A 23,116-nucleotide genomic window follows, 5' to 3' on the forward strand; every position below is an offset into this window, starting at 1 on the left:
GAAGAACTTGTCTATATGCTTGAGATGACCACAGAACCCACTGTCCAAACACAACGTTTTCTGAGAGGAGAAGGAGACATTCATTGCCTGGTTCAGATGCAGGGACAACAGGCATAAATTGTGACTTCCTTGAACAATGGAACATATGGTCACTTCCCCCTTTACGTTTTATGGAGAATATCTTTAGAATCCTATATACCTTGCAAAGACCAGAAGTTACCACTTCCTTGGCTGGGACCATGAAAGAATTGGAGCAGGAAGCTGGCCTGAGATATTGGTATCTGTGTTCATCTGGGTGCCCACACCTCACACTCCAGAAGAAAACTAGCTGGCCACCAGTGTGTCACTAGTGCCGCAGTGTCTGAAAAGCACTTTGTCCCATGCTTACACCACCAGTCTTTCCCCTAATTAGCTTTCATCCCATATCATCCTCTTTTTTCCCCATTCCTCCTAACCAGGTCTATGCTACTCAGGGTACTGGCTGTACCTTGAGGGATCAGGGGGTAGGAAGAGTGGTGTCCACTCTCATGATCACGAGTATGGCAAGGCAATGTCCAGCTCCCCAAGTGGTCTCAATGGGAGCAGTGTCCATGTGCTACAGAGAAAGGACCCTAGGGTTGTCCATGTCAGCATCACCTGCTACTTCTATCTGGGATCAAGAGAGGCCAAAGGAGGCTGGCCTCTCATCCCCAGGTCAGATACCAGCTGTCTCCCCAACCTCTACAACCTTCCCAGGGTAAACCGTTCATGCCACTCCTCCTGGCATCCCATGGGGACAGCTGGGGTGAGTCCCAGCAGAAGGTGAGACCATCGGGGCTGAGCAGATGGTGAAGCTGGTGGCCCCGGCAGCAGCCTCCCTCCCTAGCTCCAGGAACCAGCAGGGCAGTGGGGGTCCCTCGACTTAGCTGCTAAAACTGATCTCACAGCAGAGCAGCTGCGAGGCCAGCAGAAACCGGAGCCCCGAGTCCAAGGACAAAGCATGCAAAGGGGAGCCTGAGCTCTTCCCTCCTCCCTACCTTCATCACGTTTCCTCTTCTCACCATTGGAGCGAGGAATCCCCAGGATCCCATTGATGGAGTAGGAACCCACTGGGTCATTAGAGGCGCTGGAAACAGGAGGGGAGGCCGTGCTGGGAACTGGATGAGAAGGAGGAGGAAACACCATCAGGATAGCAGTTGTGACTGAAGCCCCAGGCTGGGACGGAGTGGAGCAGAGGGCAGAAGGACAAGGAGCTCATATCTCCTTCCTTCCTCTGAGGCTTGAGGGAGGAATCACTCCCACAGACAATGCAGGCTGTTAGCACTTCTGCCCAGCCTGAGGTGAGAGGTGACCAGTCAACCCAGCCCCACTCCCCACCCACCCCCCTCCCAGCTGCAGTCACCACCACCTATGGCATTTATTGGTCCCTCAAGCCCCTCCCCTCAGATGGATGTAGTATAGACTCAGAAACTGTCAAGATTAGCTCTCTAGAAAGCACTTCAGTGACCTGCTGGACAGCACAGTTCCAGGGATGCTCTCTGGAGCCATAATCCAAACCTCCACCTAATCCAAAAGCTGAGCAAATCCTTCCAAACAAACCCCAGTCCACTGCTCCTCAGTCTCCTGGGTTTGAGTCCTCATTAGAGTCTGAGGTTTCCTAAGATCTGTCTGTCTCTGACACTTGGAGGCAGCTCTCTCTCCCCTGGGTGCTTCTGGTCTTGAAATCATGGGGGAAGTTCCTGCTTCCCCCTGGTGAACATGCTCACCGTTGCTGTGATCAGCTCAGTTATAGCTCAGCACACCCTCCCTCCAGCATACTAACCCAGGCCTGGGTGAACAAAGATTCCTAACAGCCCAGCAGAGCTAGGCTAGCCATTTCTGTCTCCTGCTGGCCAGGAGGGAAGGAACCAAGGAGAAGTCAGTGTGCTTGTGCTTAGGACCCTGGAAAGTTGCAGCAGGTGTTTGGGCAGGCCTGGGTTGTATCTCTGAGATCCCGTGAAGAGCTAAGAGGGCCAGAGAGGGAGAGAGCAGCAGGGGTAGAGGCAAAGGTAAGAGGGAACAAGTCAAAAGAAAAGAGGCAGAAGGAAGGATGGAGAGAGACTGAGGGGCAGATCCACAGCCGTACACAGGAAGGGAGGAAGTGGACTGGGGAGGAAGGGAGAGATGGGGAGAAGAGAGAAAGATAATTTTTAAAAAATGAAAGGCTGAGGATGTAACTCTGTGGAAAAGTGTTTGCCTACCATGCATAAGGTTATGGGTTCTGTCCCTTCCTCGCCTCAATTGTTAAAAGAAATATTTACTTTTTTTGGTTGGTTTTTGTTTTTCAAGACAGGGTTTCTCTGTGTAGCCCTAGCTGTCCTGGAACTCTCTGTAGATCCACCTGCCTCTGCCTCCCAAGTGCTGGGATTAAAGGCATGTGCCACCACTGCCCGGCAGGGTTTACTTTTTAAATTTATGTGTATGTGTGCATATATGTGTACATGCCTGGGGAGGTCAGAACAGTATCAGATCCTCTGGAACTGGAGTTACAGGTGGTTTTGAGTATTGCCTGACGTGGGTGCTGGGAACCAAACTTAGGTCCTCTGTAAGACCAATACATGTTCTTGACTGCTAAGCCATCTCTCCAGCCCACTCTTCACCCCACCCCCCAAAAAAAGATGTATTAAAAAAGATGAAGTAAAAAAGTAGCTTTGAAACAATGCAGGACTTAAAGAAGAGCAAATCAGATAAAATAAATGATGACTGAGCAGAAGAGATGCTCAGAGGAAAACGGCTTAGGGGCCCAATCGGAGGAAGCCAGACTGAGGAGGCCACATGGGAGGCACCAGAGAGGCCTAGGAGGGAAAGGAGGGATTGTGGACCATGGGACCATGGATCTCACTGGAGTGGACTGTTCCCAGAGCTGGTTGTGTTCTCTAAATCGACTTCCCTCTTTCCTGAGCCCTCTTACCGATGGTGTGGCCAGGGGCAGTCACTCCTGTCCCTGCGCCATCCGGTGTTGGGTGGAAAGGCTGCTGAACTTTGGTCCGAATGATCCTGCAAAGCATCACAACAGCATTACACATGCAGGCCAGGCCCAGGCTCGCCCTGCCTGCCACCCCACCCTGGCCCTGCTTTCCTACCCGAACCCACTACAGCAGAGGTGGCCCATAGTCTGTCCTGCACTGAGCACCAGCTGAACTATAGCTTGAGTTTGGGCAGCTTGACTCAGGGCTCAGTCAAATGGAGCACAGCACCTTTTCCATTTCTGAGTGGTGAGGACTGCCCTGGCCAGTGGTCCACCTTCCTTCCTCGGCCACATTCATGTAACCCCTAGTCCCAGGAACACCCGAGTCTGGGGGTCATTTTGGCTGGCTTTCCAAATAGGATTATAGTTAGGGAAGGAACTTCCTCGTATATTGAAAAGGCAGAAAGGCAGGGCTGGGCCACAGGTGATCACACAACATTACCTAGTCCCTTTGCCAGGCATCAGGCCCCACACAAACTGATCCTCATCTGACTGGCTTACAGCCTCCCTTTCTTTTCTATGGTCTTCCTTGAGTCAGAGCTCCTTTTACCAGACTGGTTGAAGAGCTAGTGCCATGCTTGTGCACCCCGGGGAAAGAAAGGAACCAATCAAACCCTCCAGGGAGGGAGCAGCACACCTTGCAGGAGTCCAGAAAATCACAGAGCTCCATAATGCAAGAGACCAAGCTCGGGGACTGGGGATGCTGCTCCCTCCACCCTGTCCAGCTCAGCATTGCTCCTCCCTACAGAGAGCCAAGTTTGCCTCTACCGTCCCAGTAAGTTGCATGCCCTGAACCATTCAATTTTAGCTCCTCTTCTTCTTCTTCTTCTTCTTCTTCTTCTTCTTCTTCTTCTTCTTCTTCTTCTTCTTCTTCCTCTTCTTCCTCCTCTTCCTCCTCCTTCTCCTCCTCCTCCTTTCTCCTCCTCCTCCTTCTTCTTCTTCTTCTTCTTCTTCTTCTTCTTCTTCTTCTTCTTCTTCTTCTTCTTCTTCTTCTTCTTCTTCTTCTTCTTCAAGATAGGGTTTCCCTGGCTGTCTTGGAACTTGCTCTGTAGATCAGGCTGGCTCCAACTCACTCACAGAGATCCCCCTGCCTCCTGAGTCCCTGAGTGCTGGGATTAAAGACGTGGACCACCACCACCCAGTTCAGTTTTAACTTTTAGTGCTCACCTGTAGGCACATAGTTAAGACCCTGTCTCCCAGTGCTGTAAGTTGGGAGCGTATGCCAGGTAGCCAAAGGCAATGAGGCAGCCAGTGCCAGGGGGAGAACCACCCCTTGAAGGTAGGGACCAGGGCGGAGAAGTCAATGAGGAGGCAGAGCCTGGCACAGCCCCAAAGCAGAGCTGAGCTGAATGCAGGAGGGGCCCAGAAAACAGTATAAAGTGTACCAGGCTGTACAACAGAGTCAATATGGGTCTGTCTTGGTCACTAAGAAGCCACACAGCCTCACATTTATCACTTAGTGTCTTTGTGCCTCAGTTTCTCCAAGTGAACAATAAAGGGCTCACAGGGACACAGTGTCTCCAAGGTCTCTTTCCCCAGGAAAAAATAATATGATTTTAAGAGGAACAAGAGAATGGAGGGAGGAGGCATTATACACAGGAGCTGGAGGAGGGTGGAAGATTAGTGAGGAGGCCTAGGAGGAACACCAAGGCTGGGGCTGATGCCTACACCACACCCATACCCAGAAGTAGCAGAGGTGTGAACAGTAAGGAGAGGAAATGGGGCTGATGATGGAAACAGCTATTTCCACTCATTAAAATGTTGTGCATCAATATTATATATAATCTATGTGATTCCATATGTGCTTCTGCTAATTTTCCCAACTTCAGTAATAAGTGCCATTGTCTTCATTTTTCAGATAGAAAACCAAAGCTGACAAAGGTTACTGATTAAGGTTTCTTGAAGACCATACTGCCAGTTAGAGTGGAATCTAAATTCAGTCTCTAAAACCTGCATCTTCTGCTACTTTGCCATCTTTCCCTCATCATGTAAGAACCAAGCCTTAGAGGTCTGAAGCCATGAGCAATGCTCAAACTAGAGGGGACACAATCAAAGTGATTGACCTCAGGAAGCTAATGTGTCGGCATGAGGTAATAGCAAGCTGGTCTCAAGAAAGAAAGGGCGGAATCTTCCAGGGCGTGAAGGGAAAGAAGCAAGGGAGGGTCGCCAGGGTTTGGCGATGAATTGGAGTGAAGCATGGCTCTAAAACACTTCTGAGTCATGGAAGCCGTGTGGCATGGGTCATCGTGGAGAACGGGATGCAGGAAAGTGAGTGGAATTGGAAGAAAGTGTGATGTCGGCAAGTCCAGGCATGGGCTGGTCCAGAAGGAAGGAGTTTATTGGTAAAGGGGCATGGAACAGTACGGGAGGCTACAGCAGTGGCCACTGGCAGCACCGATGTAGAGCAGGGTAGCCCGGCCTCAGTAGATGGAGGAAGACATGTTAAGGATTTAGTCTATAGTGCCAATGGTGATATCAAAAAGTGCAGGGGTTTGAGAATAAAAAGAGGCTTATATTTGGGGATCAGGGTGACCTTTAGTGACTTTGAGAAGTGTCTGAGCCAGACATCTGGAACAGGATCCTGGCAAAAGAGGTGCAGGGAAGAGGAAAGTTCTTAAAAAAAAACAACAACAAAAACAAACAAACAAACAAAAAAGACTGTGGTGTGGAAGTCACAGGACAGCTCAGTAACCTCAGAGTGTAGGAAGGGTGGCTCAGGGCAGGAACGAGGGTACAGAGAAGAGGAAGAGGGTGGGGTTGCCAGGGAGACTAGAGGATGCAGAGCACGGCAGAATAAAAAGTGACAGGCGCGAAGGACCAGAGCAGAGGTGGACATACACAACATGAATGTCAGAAGGAGCTTTTACAGCTTTGCACTCTCAGTAGCCAGAAGGTAGAGGAGAGGTTTGATTCTGACCACTGAGAACAATATGACCTCACCATCAAGAAAATTTAGAAGGAAGGACTTCTCCCAAGCAGCTGTTACGACACAAGCTTCCAGGGTGTGGGGAACCTGCAGTGACTCTGCTTATAGGCTGACAGACTGGTTTATGGAGCTCCAGGGCTGGGTCCGGGGCACACAGATAACTGGACTGGCTGGTGGAGTTCCTGTCTTTATTACCAGAGCCTCTGACCCCCGAGGCACTGATACAGATTTAGCTGAGGCAGCAAGTGATGGAAAATCACTATGCCCTGACAGCAGCTTGGTGGTGCATGGGAGAGAAGTTGGGCAGGGTGCCTGCTGTGAGTTACTAAGGCTCTTGGTGTCCATCCATGGCTCCAGGCAGTGGGCACCTGCCAGGTCCCAGAGCTGGTCTTAGGGAATTTAAGAACCACGGTTGTGAAAACCCTATGGTTATTTATGTTCCTCCTACATTCTGTGCTCAACGTGGGAAGGGACACTGCTCCCCCTTTCCACCCAAGCAGGCTTTCCCACCCGGGGTGCACTTTCCTCCTCCATTTCAATGTGAGCTCAGTCTGCTCACACTGATCCCAATACACGGACGGCTGGGATTTCAACGTCTCCCAAGGATGCATGTATGGCTAAAGGAATTCAGATTTTGGTTTTGTTTTTTTTTTTAAAGATGTTTTTATTTTCATTTTATGTGAATAAGTATTTGCCTGTATAGATGTATAAATAAGTACTATGTGCATGCCTGGCACCAATGGGGGACAGAAAGGGGCACTGGATTCCCTGGAATTGGAATTATAGACCGTGTGCCTTCCAGGTGCTGAGTGGCAGTACAGCCGTGCACCATCACAGAGAGGGATTTGGGATATAGGCTCCAGGCTCAGTCTACCTGAGTCAGAATCCCAGCTCTGTTTCATTCTTCCTGGGAAGCCCTTGGACTTTAGTTATTCCTTTAACTGTAAAATGAGATAGTACTACGATGGACTTCCCAGGGCTGTGGTGAGGATTAAGTAGGATAATTCATGTAAAGTGATTAGTGTGATGGTCGGCTCGATAAACACTGGCTGTAATAATAATGTTTGCTTGTGTTATTATCCCTGTGGGTGACCCCTATGCCTAGCTGCTTTCAATTTAGGGGTTGAGCCAGGTACAGGCAGGAGGTCTCCCTTCTCAATATGCCCCAACTGGATCAATGCAGGTACTCCCTGGGAAGAAATGGAGAAGATGGGATGAACAGCAGCAGGAGTCACAGGCTGCCATCAGAAAGACTTCCTGAAAGGCAGACTGGGCCTGGACCAAGTTCTGCGAGAGTGCACTGGGATGGACCCACAGAGGACTTCACAGCATACATAGGGTGATGAAGCAGAGGGTGAGGTCACTTCCTCTTAGTTAAACTCCCAGGAGACCTCCACTTCCTCCCACCTTGAAGATCAAAACAGTCTCAGGTGCTCTGTGAGACAGACGAAAGTCTGCCTGAGTCTCCCCAGCAAGCCTGCTAAATTGATGAGGAGACAGCTCAACCTTCCATGGGGAAAGACTCCTACTTAACCCTTCTCTCTCTTTCTTCTCCTTCTCCCATGGTTTCCTCTATTTCCTTCTCTGCCTCTTCATCTCTGTCTCTGCCTCTGCCTCTGCCTCTCTCTCTCTCTCTCTCTCTCTCTCTCTCTCTCTCTCTCTCTTTCTCTTTCTCTCTTTGTCCATCTGTCCATCTCCTTGCACCCTGAAGTCCCACTGTGGCTGTGTGAGTTTATTGATTCCTGGGAGCTGGGGGGAAGTGGGAGGTAGGGCTGGGGTGCCGGGCTCACGGATGGAAATAGAAGGCTATAAATTATTTGTGACAGGAAAGCAATAGAGGCAGAGTGCTGAGCACAAGTCCTGTGTCACTATTAGATTCCTTTTAGCCTGATGACACTGTAAAAAAGGTTAAGTGTCTGCTGGAATCGTACACCTGGGGGGCCGGGTTGGCCTGGGAGCAGAACAAGCCACTGAGAGCAGGTATATCAATTCTCCAGGCCAATAATATTCCTCTCATTGATCGCCACGCAAAGTTCAAAAATCTCATTACAGCCAGGCAGACCGGGAACTTTTTACAAATCAATAGAATGATATAATGTATGTATACTTAGTACAAATGTATCTATTCATCTATCCATCCATCCACAGTCTGCCTCAGGGTTTCCAAGTTAACCTACCCATCATATTATGTTATGTTATGTATGATAGTATATTGCATTATATTATATGATAATAAATGATGTGCAAAAACTTGCCCTCAGGTGAAAACAAGAAGCAGTCCTATTAGCATTGAGATGACCGCAGACAGCTCACCTTGGAAGGAGTAAGGCCTAGGTGGCCAGGACTGCTAAGAGTCATGCCTCCCAGATGGAACTTTCATGATTAAAGAGCGCCATGCACTGATTTCTTCCTGTGTGAGAGGCCGTATTCTAACATTTCATTTGCTCCATTCTCCCAGGAACACACTTTGCAGATGGTCATAGGCCATCTATTTTATAAATGGGAAAGTCAGAGATTTGAACTCAAGTGGACTAATCCCAGGGCCCACACCTCAACTGCTCAGCTCTACTGCTTCCAGAGACAGACTTTCAAAGCCTATGCAGACCCCTAAGCCCCTAGATCCTGGACCTAGTAGTCCCTTCTTAGATGGAGGCTAGGAGGCCTCCGAGACCCACCACTCCTCCCCAGGATGAGGGCATAACACCATGTGTTGGAGCCAGCTGCTGAGACTATGTAGACATGGGATCTCCAAGACTGTACTCCTGAAATTCTGCCCACTGGCTTAAAGCAGACAGCCCTGCCAACTTTGGAATCATTTCCTCCAGGAACAACAGGCTGACCCCTCCCACCCTTCCTTCCCCAGCCTGCTCAAAGAGTCTTCGTTGTGAAATGTCAAGTATTTGCACACATGTCCACTGTGCATATACAAACCAGCTTAAACTTTTTCACCCCGGAGTCTACAAAACATACTTACTTCCTAGTATGGGATTGGTAAGGCAGGTGAGGGAATGGATAAGCTTACTGCCCACTGAGCCGATAACCACTAAGAGGGTGAGGCCTCTGCCAATGACTTCAAGCTGTATGGCCATCATGACCTGGGTCATTCTTACAAGAAACAAGCAAACAACAACTATATTTGATTCAGCAAAGGATATTTCATCCAACAAATGCAGGTAATTGCTTCATCTCAGGTCTCTGAGCACCGCCTGTATTGGGCATGTATCCCTGGCTTGGCCCTGAGGCAAGCCAGCTGGAGACTTTTCCTAGCAACTGAGATGTCATAGATCACCCAGGAAGCTGTTCTCTCTCCCGAAGTGGTGTCTACTCCACAGAACTTGGTAGCCCTTACAATTGGAGGCTGAGATTTGCTTTCTCCTCACACAAGGACCCCCGGAAATTCTGCCTCAGCCTCCCCAGTGACCACTTTGAGGCGCTCCAGGCACACTCTCCCTTTGTAGGCTCTGCTTCTGCAGTTTGTATGGTTTAGAGGTGTTGCCTAGGCAGGCTCTGTGGGTTTTAGTTTGAACAATAAGAATACCAGTAGGCGAGTCAAGCCATTCTTTACAGCTGAGAACAGACCTTTCCATTCCGAAGCTAGACACAACTAGAACACACAGGTTCTAGGTTATGAGAGATCTTCCCAGATGATGTCGAGAGAGCAAGAGAGAGTCAGACAGACAAGGGGAGGGATGCCCATGTAGCCCAGGCTCATATCTTGTTTGTTTTTTTTTTTTTTTGAGACAGGGTTTCTCTGTGTAGTTTTGGAGCCTATCCTAGCACTCGCTCTGTAGACCAGGCTGGCCTCGAACTCACAGAGATCTGCCTGCCTCTGCCTCCCGAGTGCTGGGATTAAAGGTGTGCCCCACCAAAGCCCGGCCAGGCTCACATCTTAAACTCAATATATATGTAGCTCAGGCTTGCCTTGTACTCTTTGTTTGTTTGCTTGCTTGCTTGTTTGTTTGTTTTGAGACAGGGCTTCTCTGTATAATAGTCCTAGCTGTCCTGGAACTCACTCTCTAGAGCAGGCTGGCCTTGAACTCAGAGATCTGCCTGCCTCTGCATCCCAAGTGCTGGGATTAAAGGTGTGTGCCACCACTACCTAGCTTGGCTTGTACTTTTAATCTTCCTGCCTCCACCTCCTGAGTGCTTGGAATGTAGGGATGCTCAGCTGGAAGTTATACTTAAGCTCCAAGAATGAGAACCCTATCAGAAAGCTTGCAAAAGAGTGTCCTCAAATGACTGCCCTGGAACTACCTGCATCAGAATCTCCTGGGACATTTGCTAAAATGTAAATCCCTTAGTCTCTCCTTGATCTTCCTAAATTGGATTTTCTGGACTCTACAATCTGGGATGAGCTCAAGAGGTGTAAGGGAAGCACCTGCTGGGTGGGGGTGAGATGGGGTGGGGTCGGGTGGGGAGTCAGAAGGTGCTCTTAGTGCTTGGAGATGGCTCCTTAGTCATACTGCAGGGCACATTTCTCACCATCTGGTAATCCTGACTCCAGCCAACAGTCACCAAAATTCCAGAAGCTATCCTTTTCTTTTGTAGAGACTAAACTCTGGGCTAAAAATAAAAACATTTCAAAACACTTCTTCTGCATCCCAGGATGGTCGAATCCCAGTGGCTTTCTAGATACTGTGCAATTTCCTACAACAACTTAGCCTTCTGAGAGTGACACTGAGGGGACTTTCACTGTGTGAACCTGGGAGCCCAGGCCAGACACAATTTACCAGGTTAGATGGGCCATGGGGCTGACCCAAGGGGGCAATAGTGACAGTTTAAATGATAGATGGTAAGCATATGGGTTGATTTAATGTCAAGATATACATAGGTTTAAAAATTAAGGAGCAATGTGTTTAACTAACCATTTGGAAACCAGTCTGTAGTGCATGCCAAGCCAGAGCGTGACCAGACTCCTTTCCTCTCGTCACTGGCCTTGCCCTCATCAGTCAGGGCTTCCCGCTAAAGCTGGGGTCTACCAGCTGTTCACCCTATGGTCCTGCTGGGAGAGTCTGGTGGCTCAGGGACTGCCTACTGTAATGGTAAACCGGTACTGCTATAGGCTAACTACTGCGGTTTGTCTCCTCCTTGGGCCAGTCCATCCTGCCTACCATATACACACCCACACCCCTCGGTAAGCAGAAGGAAGCCTGCAGGGATACTGGGCTCTCTAGTGACTGCCTGGCCTTGCTGCCTCTAGCCCTTGTCACCTCAGCCACTCAGGGATTCAAAAACCAATCCATCAGCCTCTGTCCTGAAAGAATAGGATGGGGCTAAACGCTGCCCTTGCTTCCTGTTTTAGACAGGGAAAGTCAGGGCTTCTCAGCCTCACTTTCAGACTCTTCCTGCCCCCACAGCCTCCCAGTCAATCTCTTCCAGTCCCCTCTCCCCCTCAGGGAACAGCACAGATCTGAAACCTTTCTTTGCTCATTCAGTCCATAGACTCAGTCCAGCAAGGGCAAATGTCATAATTATTTTTTACCGTCTAGGAACAAACAAGGCCAACTATAATGAAAGGGCTTGACTATTAAGTTATGAATAGTATCAGAACAGAAGGATCTTAAGGGGCTCCATGTGCTAACATGTGTTCTATATGTTCCAGCCATTGTGTTAAGTGTGTCATATGGACTTTAAAATTTAATGTAGTGGTGCACACCTTTAACCCCTGCACCCACGAGGCAGAGGCAGACAGGCAGGCAAATCTCTGTGAGCTTGAGGCCAACTTGGTCTACATAGCAAGCTTCAGGAGAGTCAGGACTATGTACAGAGACCTCGTCTAAAAAAAAGAAAATAATAATAAAATAAAATTCAGGTCTTATAAGAACCTATTGGGCTTATTATCCCTGTTCTTTAAGGTAGACACTGAGGCTCAGAAATATTAGCTAACTTGCCTAAGGTCACACAGCATTTCTGGAACAGAGTCAGAATTTAAATGTGGGTGTCTCACTCTAGAACCCATTCCACTAACCACCTGGTAGAAAGAGTTACTCTCATAAAGAACAAATGTTGGAGTCTATCCAAGGCTAGACCTCACTAGAGCTGCACAGAAGGGCCATGGAAGTCATAATTATCGTTTGTATTAAAGTTTTTTATACCTATTTGGGTGTGGAAAGAGGATCAGTTGCCAGAGTAAGTTATTCCTTTACACCAGTCTCTGTTTTTGACTAGCATGTGGGGATTGAACTCGGGTCATCAGGCAGGGCAGCAGGTACCTTCAACCACTGAACCACCTTGCTGCCCCCTATCATTTATTTTGTATTCGCTATAGACATTGTACACAATGCGATTTCCTCATTCAAATCCTAACCACAGCTCTATCAAATCAGCGTGCTCTCTAGTCTATCTTAGAGCCAACAGCATGGCTAAGCAACTCACCCAAGGTCACATTCTTAATATCACATTGCTTTGGATCCAGGCCTGTGACTTCAATATCTGAGCGCTAGGTAATATGATCTCCTCTGAAAATTCCTATATTAATAACCCTTTGTGTCTATTAGCCGTTTGAGCGTGAACAATTTTCTTAGTCTTTTCACACACACGATTTGGACAACTGAGCAAACATCTGTAGACAACTAGCAGAGGTTGCATGTGGCTGTGATTTGAAACATGCTTTCCTCTCCCATGCAAGTGCCATAGATTATTTGATAAGCATCATGTCTGTGGTACAAACGAACCACAATTTGCAAATCGTGTACACAATACCACAATGATCCTGCGTATAGATGACTCTCAGCTGCCACACTTTAGAAACTATTTCTGTGGAGCACATCTTGCTATTCATATCTGTCCTAAAGCATTGATCTGAGATTTATAACAGTGAATATACTTATCAAAAGCTGCTTCATGAATATCTGCCAAGTTATGCCTGTTTCTGTTAAACACATTAAAGCCACAGCGAAACCCATCCATGTTCCCTTTTCAGGGTGTTTGAGACTCTCACATTACAATCTGTTTTTATATTGGTCCGTGCGGCGGTATCGATGTGCGTTTGTATACCTGTGTGTCTCCCTGTCTGTGGCCAGAATGGGGTGGGGGTGGCGGATGTGGAAATGAGAGAATTATTAAATGCCAAGTAGATGTGCAATAAATTCCATTGATTTTATAAACTCCAACTTGTCTTCAGTCTCCTTCCATTCTTTATCCTGGGGGCATTGCAACAAAAACCTATTTTAAATACCTTGGCCTCCCCCTCGTCCCCTCCCCAAAAAAGTGTCAATATTTTATTTGGATTTTTAACTTCGCTCCATAACAGTTGTTTGACCTCCTGACTCGTGCAAGTCACATAAATTCTGGGACTTTATTCAGGAGCCATGTTCCTGCTATTGAATAAGCAATTTGGGAGGGTGAATTAATGACTTGTGCTGTTGCTGGAAAGTCCCTGAAGAAATATTAAAATTGCTTGCAGACTGAATCGATACTCAGTGAACACCCAGCAAGAGCCGGCTTCAGCTCAGAATGGCCACAGAGGCAGGAGTCAGAGGGGAATTCCTGCACCCAGCTTGGAGAGCCCCCCCCCCAACCCCTACCCTTCCCCTTCATCCCTGGAGCGCTGTCATTTTCCATAACACCGAGGTCTTATTAAACCCCAACCAGGATAGAGCTGATTTGTCCTGTCTCAGGAAGCAGGCTCTGGGGACAGTTTACTCTTTTAGTAGCAACCAGAGCCTGGAGGCCTTATCAGAGGCGATGGTCTAGATACATCCACCTGCTGGACAGGGGGCGGTGCTGAGTCCTGGCAGCTGCACTGTGCTTAGGGACACTGTGGCTGTGACTATATTCTGCAGGGTGTGCTAACTCTATCTTTGTGTGTCTTACCAATGTTTATTGTTGCTCCAAGGGTCACCTAATTTCAGGCTTTGTGTGTGGGTGGCCTGTAGGATGGAGAGTTTGAATTGTGGGATGGAGAGTTTAAATTGCGTTATGGGCTAGCGTGTGTGGCATCCTGAGCACACATCCCAGCAACCAGCCTCAGGTTTGTTTTGGTTTGTGGTATTGTATCGAAGTGACTGCACTTCCTGTAACACTGAGTTGGAGGAATGTGCGTATTGTTTGGTGGCAGTGTCTGTTTCTGCTTTGAATTACTGTGTTCATTGATCATATCTGCATCTCTTTATTCATAATGTATGTCTCAGAGATTAGGTTAATGGGTGTCTCCTTGGTGATGTGGGCTGAGTAATGATGCTGGATCTGGGTGGTGGTTGTGTGATTCAGTAATTGCTTTAATGGCCTTCTTCTTATAGTTGTGGGTGAAAGGGCCAATCCTTTTGCTTTTTTTTTTTTTTTTTTTTTTTTCCCCTTAGTCTGGCCTGGTCATTTACACTGCTTCTTTCCAGAGGGAAAATTCCAGAGACGCAGGACAAATGTCCTCTTGATGATAAAGTTTACATTTCTATTAGCTGGAGGAGTTCTGACTTAACCACAGTGGTTCAGAGCTGGGTCACCCTCCTTGCACCTGCCTAATCTAGAGAGTGAATCCCCAAGGCGGAGCACTGTCCCTGTATGGAGTCTGGGAACGGGGAGGGGTGGGCAGAAGTAAAGTTCCCAGTCCCAGTGGGAACAACACCATGACCTCTGTCTCCCAGAATCCTTGCTCCTTGCCACTCTGTGTCACTTCTCTGAAGCCTCTTCTCCCCCACCATTCCCAGGTGATATGGCCCAGTAGCAGACAAGTGCCAGGGAAGAATTCCAGGCGTGATCTTCCACAGGGCACAGGATGCATGTTCTCAACTTGTAAGTAAATACATGAAATGGCAGCAGGGCATGGGTTGAGGGGAGATTAGTCAGGTCTGCATTTTCTTTGATCCAAAGTAGACAAGAACTGTGGTGTAGCAGATAAACACATGGGTGCCAACACCAGGACTGCATGGGTTCAAATCCTGGGTCTGCTATTTAGTCTGTGACCTTGAGCAAGTTATTTGACTTCTCTCTACTCCAGTTACCACAACTATAAATGTTGCTGTAAAGCCCTGTGGGGTTGTTCATCAGTCTTAAATCAATTAATACATGTAACTTACTTAAACTGCTCTGCTGTAGCAAGGACTGGTTAGCTGTGAGTGTGATGATGGTGATTGTGATGATGGTGATGATGATTATAAAAATTTACTGGGTAAAACAGCCATGAGACTGTCCAAATATAAACACATGTGAAAGTATGCAAGTACACATACAATTATAAGGTTGATCAAGGGGTGTCTGTGTGTCTTTTAAGAAAAGAAATATAAAAAGTGCAGTTGGATAGAACAGAGTGGAGGGAGCTCTCTTCCCAGGTTGTTTGGACAGTGCAGGGGCTGGAGGTTGACAGTGGCAACAGCTAGCTCTGCACAAATGACTGGAAGGAAAGGAAGATGACAGCCCTTGTGTAGGTTTGCTCTTAATTGAAAAAGCTGAGGGCAACTTAGCCCCCACGATTCCAACTTAGCTGACTTTAAATTTTTCCTGGGGCATCAACTTTCTTGTGTACACAAAGCCCTAGTCTCAAACCCCAGCACTGAGTTACTTTTATAATATAAAAAATAAGGACTTTTTACAACCAATATCTGTTAGATATCCAGAAAGAGACTGTAAAGATGGCAAAGCATTTAAAGAGCACAAGCTATTCTTGCAGAATATCTGACTTCAGTTCTCAGCACCCCTGTCTGGCAGCTCAGTTACCGCTTGTAACACCAGCTACAGGGAACCCAACAGCTCTGGTGACCAGGGGCACATGCCCTCCCATGCACGTGCTCATACAAACTCACACACCCAATAAATAACAAATGGGTAGGCACTTGAGTGTAGCTCTTTGGGGATTCCTGAACTGGAGGAGGTCACTGAGCCAAAGTGAGAAAGAACAAGATGAGGCCAGAGTTAGGACAACTTTTGTTTTCACCTTGTTTTTGCTGGGCACAGAATAAATAGAAAAATCTATTATTATGTTTACTTTGGACCACTGCACCAAATAGACTAAGCCCAGAGTGATTTTATTACCTAAAATCTTTTCTTAAAATACTTTTCCCTTGTCAGTGGTAGTATCAGCAGTGGTCATGGGGCCCCCATCATCTGGGAAACACCCAGATACAAAGGACAACACTTGACAGATCTGGCTTGAGTTTGTCAACTATTTGCTTGCTCCTCTCTTTCATCCTTTGTCTTATCTCCATTTTCTTTCTTCCTTTCCCTCTTCTTCCTGCTGCCTCCCTCCTCTCTCCCCATTACAGCATTTAAGCACCCGGAGAACCCTTCAAAGCTATCACATGAAAATTTCTCCCACCACCGTTTCATTTATCTCTTTAAAAAATTACAAATGCAAAGAAGCACAGCTTGTGAAAATGCCATGGAGCCTGGAAAATGCCAACCTTCAACTCCTCTGGAAACAGCAATCTTATCCCAAAAAGGTGCAGGCCTGTACAGAGAGCATGCACACAGACGTGCACACACGCATACCGGCTGGGCTTTCTAAGTGGGCAAAGGGGCAATTACTTGACTAACTCTATTCAGTGGTCAGAGACCTGAAGCACAGAGATTCTCCACCTCCTAGAAAACACACAGTCAACTCCTTTCTTGAATTCAGCTGGGCTCACAGGACACCATGTCTCTCACGAGGGCTCACAGTACTCAACCTTGCTCTTCAATGTCCCTTTGGCTCGTTAAGCAAGCTTTCTTTCTTTCTTTTAGTTTTGATTACCTTGTTTGTTTTCTAGATAAGGTTTCTCCATATAGCCCCAAGCCAGCCTTAAATTCGGGATCCTACTGCCCCAGCCTCCCAAGTGCTGGACTTACAGATGTGAGGCCAAGGCACCTGACCCTTCAGACCTCCTTATTTAAAATACTTCAGGGCTCATACTCATACAAACCATAAGACACACATACCGACACAGACTAAAACTAGAAATATACTTGATTATTACTATTGCAATAAGAATAGTAACATTTATTGATCCCTTAATATTGGCTAGTTGCATTTTAAGTAGATTTATTGGGGAGGGCTCACTTAGCCCTCATGAGAGCCTATAAAGACTTAAGTGATTATTCCTACCATATAAGACTAGGGAAACTGAGGTAAAGAGAGGACATGAGATTAGCCAGACTCAAAATACGAGCAATTTCTCCTTGGAGCCTGCCTCTTGCATTGTGCCATGGAGCTTTATGTGGCTTGCCCAGCACATGGGAAGCACTTATCGAGACATTCCTGAATGGGTGGATGAAATGATGGCTGAATGAATGATTGGCCATGTCTATTAAGGACCTGCAGATGGCAGATTCCCTGGTGGAAGCCAGGCATAATGGACAGCCGAAGGTTATTGGGATAAAGCCTCTTCCAGTGTGTCCAATGGCTACGTTTGTCCAGACACTAACTGCTGCCACCACTGTGCCTGGCCCAGGCTCCCTTTAAATTAGAAATCAGACCCAAGTGCATCCTAGATGCTTCCTAACCACACTTTGTTCCTGAGAATATTTTCCCACAAAACAAGTGTCTCCTGAAGTGCTGGTTCTGTGCCTGAGTGAAACGGACGTGCTAAACCACTACAACTTTGGCATCTTATGGACAACTAACATAGATGATTGACTAAAGTTTTTGATTCTCATCCAGATGTTTGGGCGTTGCCATGGTCATTAACCTGCTTGTCAGCAAGTGCGCATGCATTCCCAAGACACAAGTGAACACTAAAGAGGAAAAGAATAACCCAGAATAAAACAGACTAAAGAGGACAGGGGTAGCAGTTGTTTGCGAAATCAGTCAGCCAGGCGGTGTTCCAGGAATGGGCTGCTACCTCGGAGAACCATTAGAACGTGAATCCGGTTCACAAGAGACTCGTGTGCTTAAAGACCTTTGAAGAACCTCATGCAGCTGAATCCTTGAAAGTCTGCAAACCATACCAGTCAGATGCCTGCACAGGGGGCTGATGGATCAATCCCAGAATCCAGCACAGTGAGCAGCCTGCCTGCCCACTGCCAGGCCAGCCCACCCTCTCAGCACTGTCAGGATGCCTTGGGCCTGCACGCTCAGGCACACGGGATCTCCACCTATTGTGGGTCCAGGTTGTAGATTTTGCAAAGCTTGGTATAAATCTGGCTTGTGACTTTGTACATGAGCCCCTATTTGTGATTTAACACTCTGCCTTTTCTCATCTCTCCTACCTCTATTTTCTTTCCCGCTTGCGTTTTAATGCTATTTACAACTTCCTTACTCATGGAGCACCATAGCTATTTTTCAGTGTCTCTAACTGATATACCCAAATGATTTTTCTTACCTAGGTTTTTCTCTCCTCTCAACTTAATTTATGTTTTAGTAAGCAGGAACTCCATATCACTCCATTCAATAGTATTAAGGGTTACTGCTTCTTTCAGAGGGATCATGGCACTAAAAGACTCATCTTGAGAACCATTTGTTTACTCTTATGAGCAACCAGCTCTCCCCATGTGTAAGAGGCTGTGTGCGTGCAGGCGTGCATACACAATGTCCTTTGCGATGTGTGCCTCTATGCTCCACTACCCTGTGTCAATGCCACTTGGTGTTGGCAGGAAGGACCCAGCAAAACCATGATGTGGACAGGACAGCAGCTGACTCTCCAAGTGCTGGAAATAAATCCAGACTGTAGGCTCTCCCTGTAACATCATTGAGTTCTTCTAGGAATAGTCTTATCCATGACGGTGGGCTGGTATCCTCCAAACCCTCCCTCCCACACCTCTTTTTACCTCAATTGCAAGGAAGGCTCATGATGACATTATTCACAAGCAAGTCTGTTTGTTTGTTTTTTGGGGGTTTGGGGGAAGGGAGCTCCTATTCTTATAGAAGGTTAGAAAAACAAGAAAATGCTTCCCTACATTACTGGGTTGTCTATTGCCTTTTCTCCTCTTTAATTCGTTCTATAACTTCTCCTCATGACCTTGAACTCTGCCCTTTTCCTTCACAGCCAAAATTTGTTGCACAGCACCTGCAGAGTAGTTACCTGGCCTGACAGGCCTAGAGACCAGTAGTCAGAGGGGGCCAGACCGTCACTCCACTCCTGGAAATAAATCCCATTGTATTTGCATTTTAATTTTCCACATAAACAAAGGCTCAGAGTACTCGCTTGGGCAGCATCACTGGACGAATTTAATTAGAAATGAAAAGTTTATAGGGCCCTCTTTAATGCGATTAATGCTCAGTTAACATTTATCTCATCCGTATGCCGGAATCGCCTTTTCTGAGCAGCCACTAGCCATGAAATGAATTTCTCTCAACTTTTTTGTACCTACCCTGAGAGGCCATCTCTTAAGGACTCTGCATGACCTTCCAGAGCGTCTCCCTAGGGTCAGGAGTGAAAGAAATGGGAGTGGAGGAAGGGGTAGATATTAAATGGTAGGCAGGAGGGTGGGGAATGGAGAGTGAATGTGAAACCCCCCCCCCCCGCCCCCGTTTCTAGAAGGAACTGGACTAGAGCCAGAGCTGTGTCCCCTGCAGGAGGCCAAACACCAGTCCAGAAGGCCTCATAGCTGCCTACTTCAGCCTCTTTCTGTGGCCCCAAATCAGGCCTGAGGCAGGGCCAATCGGTGTCAAGGCATACAGTGCTCGCCTCTCTCCCCTGCTGCCTCTTCCCTGTCCCCTGGGAGTTCGCCAGGCTTTCCCTCAAAGGACCGTGGTGTAAGGAACCTCCGTCCCTGAGGCCAGACAGTCACAGTAAGTGGAAGCCTGACTGCCCTTCTTAGAACAGCAGAGGCGTGAGGAACATGACACCTCCACTGGTCCCTGGAGGGAAGGAGGTCTCCCTTATCTTATCAACGTCTCTTCACTCTTCAGTTAGAATCAGCTGAGATTGGCCTCTCTCCTACCCATCCTCTAACCCAGGGAAGGAGGGCAGGGGGAGGGGTGAGAAGAAGGAGAAGATGATTGCAGATAACCATCCTGACCTTTGGTCTCATCCATACGCAGGCTGCCTCTGAGGTCATAGGTAATGACACCCAGTGCTGTGGCCGTACAGGTGGCACACACTTCCAACAGAGCAGATATTCACTGATCACACATGGACCCACACTCCCAGATCCAGGTGTGCTCACAGACGGGGAGTCAGAGCCCTTTGTAGACCTGACCTGATCCTTACCTATTGATTCTCTAGGACATCTATTGTCTCTTTGAACCCTTGCTCTCTGGATAATATTCAGCAACATCCCCAACATGCACACTATCCAAGTGATGTCAGGGATTCTTACTTTGGGACCAAACAGTCCAGGCAGCCCGAAGCTTTTCTGAATAAAGAAACCACCAACTCCTGGTTTGACAAGCCTGACTTCCGAGAGATCGTAGAGATGCTGGGCCAACCTCCCAGGCTGTGAAGGCCAGGCTTAGTTAGAAACCACCACTGTTCTCTAAAACAGAGCCACGCGTGGCCCCCAGGCCAGCTCTATCAGCCTCTTTCAGAACATGATGAAGTAAGACAGAGGCTGGCAGCAAAGGGGGCAGAATGAGTTGCTTGAGCCTGACTATCTCAGTGACCCATCAGACCCAACAGTGTCTGCAAGACTCCTGAGTTCCTTCCCTTGCCTGACAGATACAGACTGGGCATCTGGACCACCCCCCCCCCAGATTCCAGAGCTAAGAGGGAGCACCAGAGTCAGGAACGGGATCCCTAGTACTAACTACTTGTCATTTGTTTGAGCTCTGCCTCCCCCTCCCCCGTTGTCCCTCTATGCCCGCTCTCTCTCCCAGGTCATTACATCCTTCCTCGATTTTCTCCGCTGTGCCTGCAAGGCGAATACTGCTCCCTTTCCAGCCAGCTGCCCTGCTGTATACCCTGCCAGGAACAGCCTGGCATGTCCCCCCAGCATTCTCTGCTCTCAGGCCCCTGCAGAGGGAGCTCCCCATGGTCAGACAGGACTAAAGACAAGCATAGCGGGAAGTCTAGAGCAATGTGGCTTAACTTAAGCGCCAGGTAGCAGGATAGAGGGGACTCCGTTGTGGAGCCCCAGAGATCAGGGACCACCCTGCCTTCTTGACCTCGCTCATGCTTTTCTTGGGCCTGCCAATGACAGCCACAGTCCCTGCCAGGGATGTGCAATCTCCTGAGGGGGCAGTTGGTCACTAACATACTTATGTTCCCATGGCTCTTAGAAAGGACAATGAAACTGTGACCTTGGGAATTTGCCTGCAATGTCATTTCCTTTGCCCCACCCTCAAGTCGGAAACTTCTCCCCAGCTGGTGTCTCCTTTGTCAACCCTGGGCTTCTCAGGATGCTACCAGCCTGACCTACCAGCTACTCTGGGCACTGGTTGCCTCTAACCACACCTAAGATGCTTCGGGGGACCAAATTATTTTATTTAGATTATGACACCCTACCCCCTTTCTCAACTCTACTTTCATTCTCTGTGCTCCAGTCCCAAATGCCATCCAGACCAAGGAAGCTACCAGACTTCTTTCACCCCTCAGCTTCCCACCTCTTCCATCACTCCTGAGGTCTGCATCACATCTGCCGTCCCCTTCATCACTCACGACTCCCCCGATCCTCGTCCAGAGAAGTTCTACAGTCTCCCATGACATTCCCAGAAACTTCTGTATCAAGGTGCGAGAGAAGTGTTGGTCCCCTCACACTTGCTCTTTTCTAAAGCAGAGGTCAGTATGTGGAGCTGCACAGACCAGAGGCTGCCAACTGCTGGCCAAGATAGAACTGGACCCAAAGTGTGCTTTATTTGGTTAGCACAGAACTGTTAAAAATTTGTCTTTTGAGGTCCTGCAAGATGGCCCACTAGGTAAAGCCACTTGCCATTCAAGCCTGGAAACCTGACTTCAATTGCTAGAACCCTCAAGCTGGGAGGAGGGGTCGGGGAGATGCCTCAGTAGTTAAAAAGTTTGCCGTGCAAATGTGAGGACCAGAGAATTGAGATTCCCAGAACCCACATAAATGCTGAGTAGGAGCAGTGGCCCACCTGCAATTTCAGCCTCAGAAGACAGAGAGACAGTATCCCCAGAGCAAGCTGACTAGCAAGATCAGCCATATCAGCACGCTCTGAGTTTGATTGAGAGAACTTTCCTCAATGAATAAGATGGAAAGCTATAGAGGATGTTTACTGACATTAACCTTTGGCCTACACATACCATGCACAAAAATGGGGGTCAGAATAAAAAACGATAGAGTCAACTCCCACAAGTTGTCTTCAGACCTTATCATGCACACACACACACACACACACACACACACACACACACACACACACACACAATAATAGATGTGAGTGCTTTCTCTGTGTCAGTGCCTGTAGGTTGGGCCCATGCCCTCCAGTTTCTGTAGCCTGCTATCCACGCGTCTTTTCTGTCCTGAAGACACTTGTGTGTGATGCCTGTGGCTGTATGAATTTCCATCATTGCTCTTGGCACACACCAGCTTGAACTTCCCGGTTCTACTCTCCTTACCCTTGCATCCAAAGCCAAGCTCTCTGGAGTAGATAACCATGACACTCTTAATTTTTTTCTCTCTGTCTCTCTCTCAACACAAAATATCTTCTCACCACATTGTCACTCAAGAAACACAAGAAAAGTTCCCGAGATTTCCATGGCTTGAAAGTAATTTGTGAGTGGAACTTGGCTAAATGACGACTCCCGTCTCTCCCTGCCCCTGCCCCTGCCCCTGCCCTGCCCTGCCCCTGCCCCTGCCCCTCCCTTCCACATGCCTTCCTTTCTTACCTAGTAGTTCCTGGGGACAGGGGAACCTTACTCTTTCTCAGATCAGTCCATTTGTCTCTCTTCTCACTTGCCAGCAGCTCCCTTACCTAGTCCTCTAAGGAGTTACCATCACTGCCTTTGATACTGAGCCCTGTCTGGCTTCAAAACTTTCTCCAGCTCTACCATATATTTAATTTTTCATCTAGAATCTTCCTTGCTCCCTAGTATCTAGGAAGGACCTGGAGTCTGGGCCTGGACCCAACACAGAGAAAGTTGTGTTTGTGATTGTGTACTACGGCTACTGCCATGCTTCATGCTGGGTACTCTGGCCTGAGGTTTCCTGGACACCACAGTGTGTGTGTGTGTGTGTGTGTGTGTGTGTGTGTGTGTGTGTGTGTGTATGTGTGTGTGTATTTTGTTTGCTTGTTTGAGACAGGTTCTCATTCTATTGACCAGGCTAGCCTTGAACTTATGGAGATCTGACAGCCTCTGCTGTGATCAAAGGTATGCACCTCCTTGCTTAGTGTGGATCACAGTTTTGAAGAAAATTATGTATGTGGAAGAACACCGTCTTGGCAACTGATGTCACTG

At 47.9% G+C, this 23,116-nt stretch overlaps 1 protein-coding gene across 9 annotated transcripts in view; it reads right to left on the bottom strand.

Annotated features, from left to right (window-relative positions):
* The window catches only part of Pax2 (paired box 2), a 78,935-nt gene that overhangs the window by 44,782 nt on the left and 11,037 nt on the right, over nt 1-23,116 (bottom strand). For all 9 annotated transcript variants that reach the window (XM_027407221.2, XM_035441812.1, XM_035441811.1 and 6 more), the window contains exons 4-5: nt 2,930-3,015; nt 1,017-1,136 (exon numbers count right to left, since the gene is read on the bottom strand). In XM_027407221.2, the coding sequence (XP_027263022.1) occupies nt 1,017-1,136; nt 2,930-3,015 (206 nt within the window). The remainder of the gene's footprint in view (nt 1-1,016; nt 1,137-2,929; nt 3,016-23,116) is intronic.

The sequence above is a fragment of the Cricetulus griseus genome, chromosome 3, assembly GCF_003668045.3.
Source record: "Cricetulus griseus strain 17A/GY chromosome 3, alternate assembly CriGri-PICRH-1.0, whole genome shotgun sequence".
NCBI classification, from domain to species: Eukaryota; Metazoa; Chordata; class Mammalia; order Rodentia; family Cricetidae; genus Cricetulus; species Cricetulus griseus.